The sequence below is a fragment of the Sinocyclocheilus anshuiensis genome, unplaced genomic scaffold, assembly GCF_001515605.1.
Source record: "Sinocyclocheilus anshuiensis isolate Anshui unplaced genomic scaffold, SAMN03320099.WGS_v1.1 scaffold718, whole genome shotgun sequence".
Classification (NCBI taxonomy): Eukaryota; Metazoa; Chordata; class Actinopteri; order Cypriniformes; family Cyprinidae; genus Sinocyclocheilus; species Sinocyclocheilus anshuiensis.
In genome coordinates, this window is record NW_015546102.1 from 1,642,144 (window position 1) to 1,644,737 (window position 2,594).

Here is a 2,594-nt window from a genome sequence, read left to right on the forward strand (position 1 = left end):
GAACTTGTTTTATTTCAAGTTATTTTAAAAAATGGTTTTAACTTTAGCTTCAGTTTTAGTTAACTAAAACAGTTTTAGTTAACTATAATAACCCTGATTCTGCCTAACATTATTTGTGGTCCACAGAAGAAAGAAGATAAAAAAGATTCTGATAGACAAGAGGGAGCAAAAATGATGACATAATTTTCATTTTTTTTAGATGAACTATCCCTTTAAAAGTAAGTAATTGTCTCTGAATGCATAACAGACTGGACAAACACTTCACAGAAGGGTTACTACAAAGGGACCGAGACAAAAGGGCGAGCGAGAGCACATCGTCACTGCTTGGAACCTTCTTCCTGTTCATCCTCCTCCTCCTCCTCATCATCAAAAGACACAGCTCCAGAGGTATCAGAGATGCTTCGGCAGTGTCTGTACCAGCGGATGACTTCCTGAAAGACGTTGTCCTCCCCTTCCTCCACCTCTCGTCCATCCTCCTCTTCTTCATCCTCAGGTGAAAGGCCAGACTCGGAGTAGGAGGTGGAGTAGTAGCAGGAGTCTTCCTTGCTCCACAAAGGCCTGCGGTCTGGTTTGTGAACCGCACATGTGGCCCTGTCGCCCTCGCCTTCTGAAAGCTGGAGTTCTTGGGCGTGTGGTGGCACTTGTTCTGAGATGAGCAGCTCATCGGGGTCTGACTGACTGAGCGTGCTGTCAGAGCATGGGATTTCAGCAGTGTCCGTCTCAGCCTGACTTGGCACTGGGCAGCTTTGATTGGATAATACAGGGTCTGAGGGAGGAGCAAAGTGTAAGAATACCTATAGATGCAGGTCAGAGAGGGCAGAAGTGGAAAAGAAGATGGACACAGACAGAAAGATGACACGAAGCACAAAAGGTACGAAAAAAGGAGAATTAAGACAAGCCGAAAACACAACAGAAAAGGCAGATGATAAAGAGCAGAAAAGATGAATGAGAAAACAAAATTGCTGATGTTCCACATAAAAAGACATGCACTGTGATGAGAAAAATGCAAATATACAGGGTCCACAAAATGTATCTGAACACTTTCTGAGTCAAAATGTCTGAATGTCACTGCACTACATACAAAATATCAAGTGGCATCTGAAAACACATGATATGAGAAATTATTCCACTTTTAAGAGCACTTTTTCAATAGTTTTTTAACAAACTGGTTTTGAGATCATTTTTTTCAGTTTAGTTCAAGTATGACAACCAGAAAGTGTCAAATACTTTTTTTTTGTTTTCATTTTAAACAATAGATTTCTAGTTCTATATTCTAAAATCTAAAGTATGTGTGTGTGTGTGTGTGTGTGTGTTATATCTTTCAAATATAAGGTATTGTTCAGGTTTTTTTAAGGAGTTTTTGACTCGTATGCTCACAAAGGCTGTATTTATTTGATCTAAAATAAAGTAATAACAGTAATATTGTGAAATATTATTACAATGTAAAATAACTGTTTTCTATTTTAATATATATTATGTAATTTTTCAGAATTTTCAGCAGCCATTACGCCAGTCTTCTATTATGCTGATATGGTGCTCAAGAAACATTTCTTCTTATTATAATGGCATGCAACTATTATGTTGTGCTACCTAATTTTGTAGAAAAAATCTTTTGTAACACTACAAATATATTTACTGTCACTTTTGATCAATTTAATGCATCTACACTCAATGTATGCTACTCGTCACTCAACTTCATTCATATGTTTTTATTTGTGGCTTAAATCTCCAAATACTGTATATTGACGGGTGAGCACCCACGCTCACCTGAGCTCAGAGTTGTTGTGATTGGCTCATCATTTAGAGGAGGATCCTCTTCATAGGACTCTTCGTCCATCTCCTCCTCATCTACAGAGGTCCAGGCACGAAGCTTCGCCTCTGCAATGGCAAACTGCTCAGCCACACCTACAAAAAAAAAAAGAATCATATCGAATGACCCTGGAGTTTACACAATGACGCTAATTAAACAAAAGGCAGTGCAACAAAATCTCTTTTGACACAGTGATGACGCAGAAGTTTACTCGTGATGCTTTTGTTCTGATTGAAAAAGCTCTGCTGTTGAGAGACTCTGTTAAATGCACCCTAACTCAGCAGCCACATTTACTGCAGTCAGGAAACTGATGTCAGCCAAACGTGGCAGAGTATAAAAGCTGCCGGGAAAAGTAAAGTCAAAGGAGGAGAGCCAGAAGACAGGAATGAAGTAAACTGACATGCAGGATCAGCAGGTGTAGCTGTGGGACTGTGTAATCTAATTTAACAGCATCTGCTGAGTCTGAAAGCCTTCAGCTGGCACATCACGGACGGGCTAAAGTTGACTGACACTTGCTAAAATTCCTTATTGTTATATTATATATTAATGTTAATTATATTCAGTATAACATTAATGTAAAAAGAAATACTATAGTAAAAAGGAAACTATTTTCTAATTTTTAAACTTTTAAAAAATAATTCACATTATTATATATGTAATGAAGTATATATATTAGACAGACAGACAGATAGATAGATAGATAGATAGATAGAAACAATTACTACATTAATTCCAGTGATTATTAATTACATTATTAATTAAAATGAGGTAAAAAAAAACTGTG

The 2,594-nt window shown here is 37.4% G+C and overlaps 1 protein-coding gene across 1 annotated transcript in view; it reads right to left on the minus strand.

Annotated features, from left to right (window-relative positions):
* Positions 1–227: 227 nt before the first annotated feature.
* fam131aa (family with sequence similarity 131 member Aa) overlaps positions 228–2,594 on the minus strand; it is a 9,078-nt gene continuing 6,711 nt past the window's right edge. Inside the window, exons 4-5 of the mRNA XM_016502193.1 lie at positions 1,768–1,905; positions 228–766 (exon numbers count right to left, since the gene is read on the minus strand). Coding sequence (XP_016357679.1) covers positions 318–766; positions 1,768–1,905 — 587 coding nt within the window. The 3' untranslated portion in view covers positions 228–317. The remainder of the gene's footprint in view (positions 767–1,767; positions 1,906–2,594) is intronic.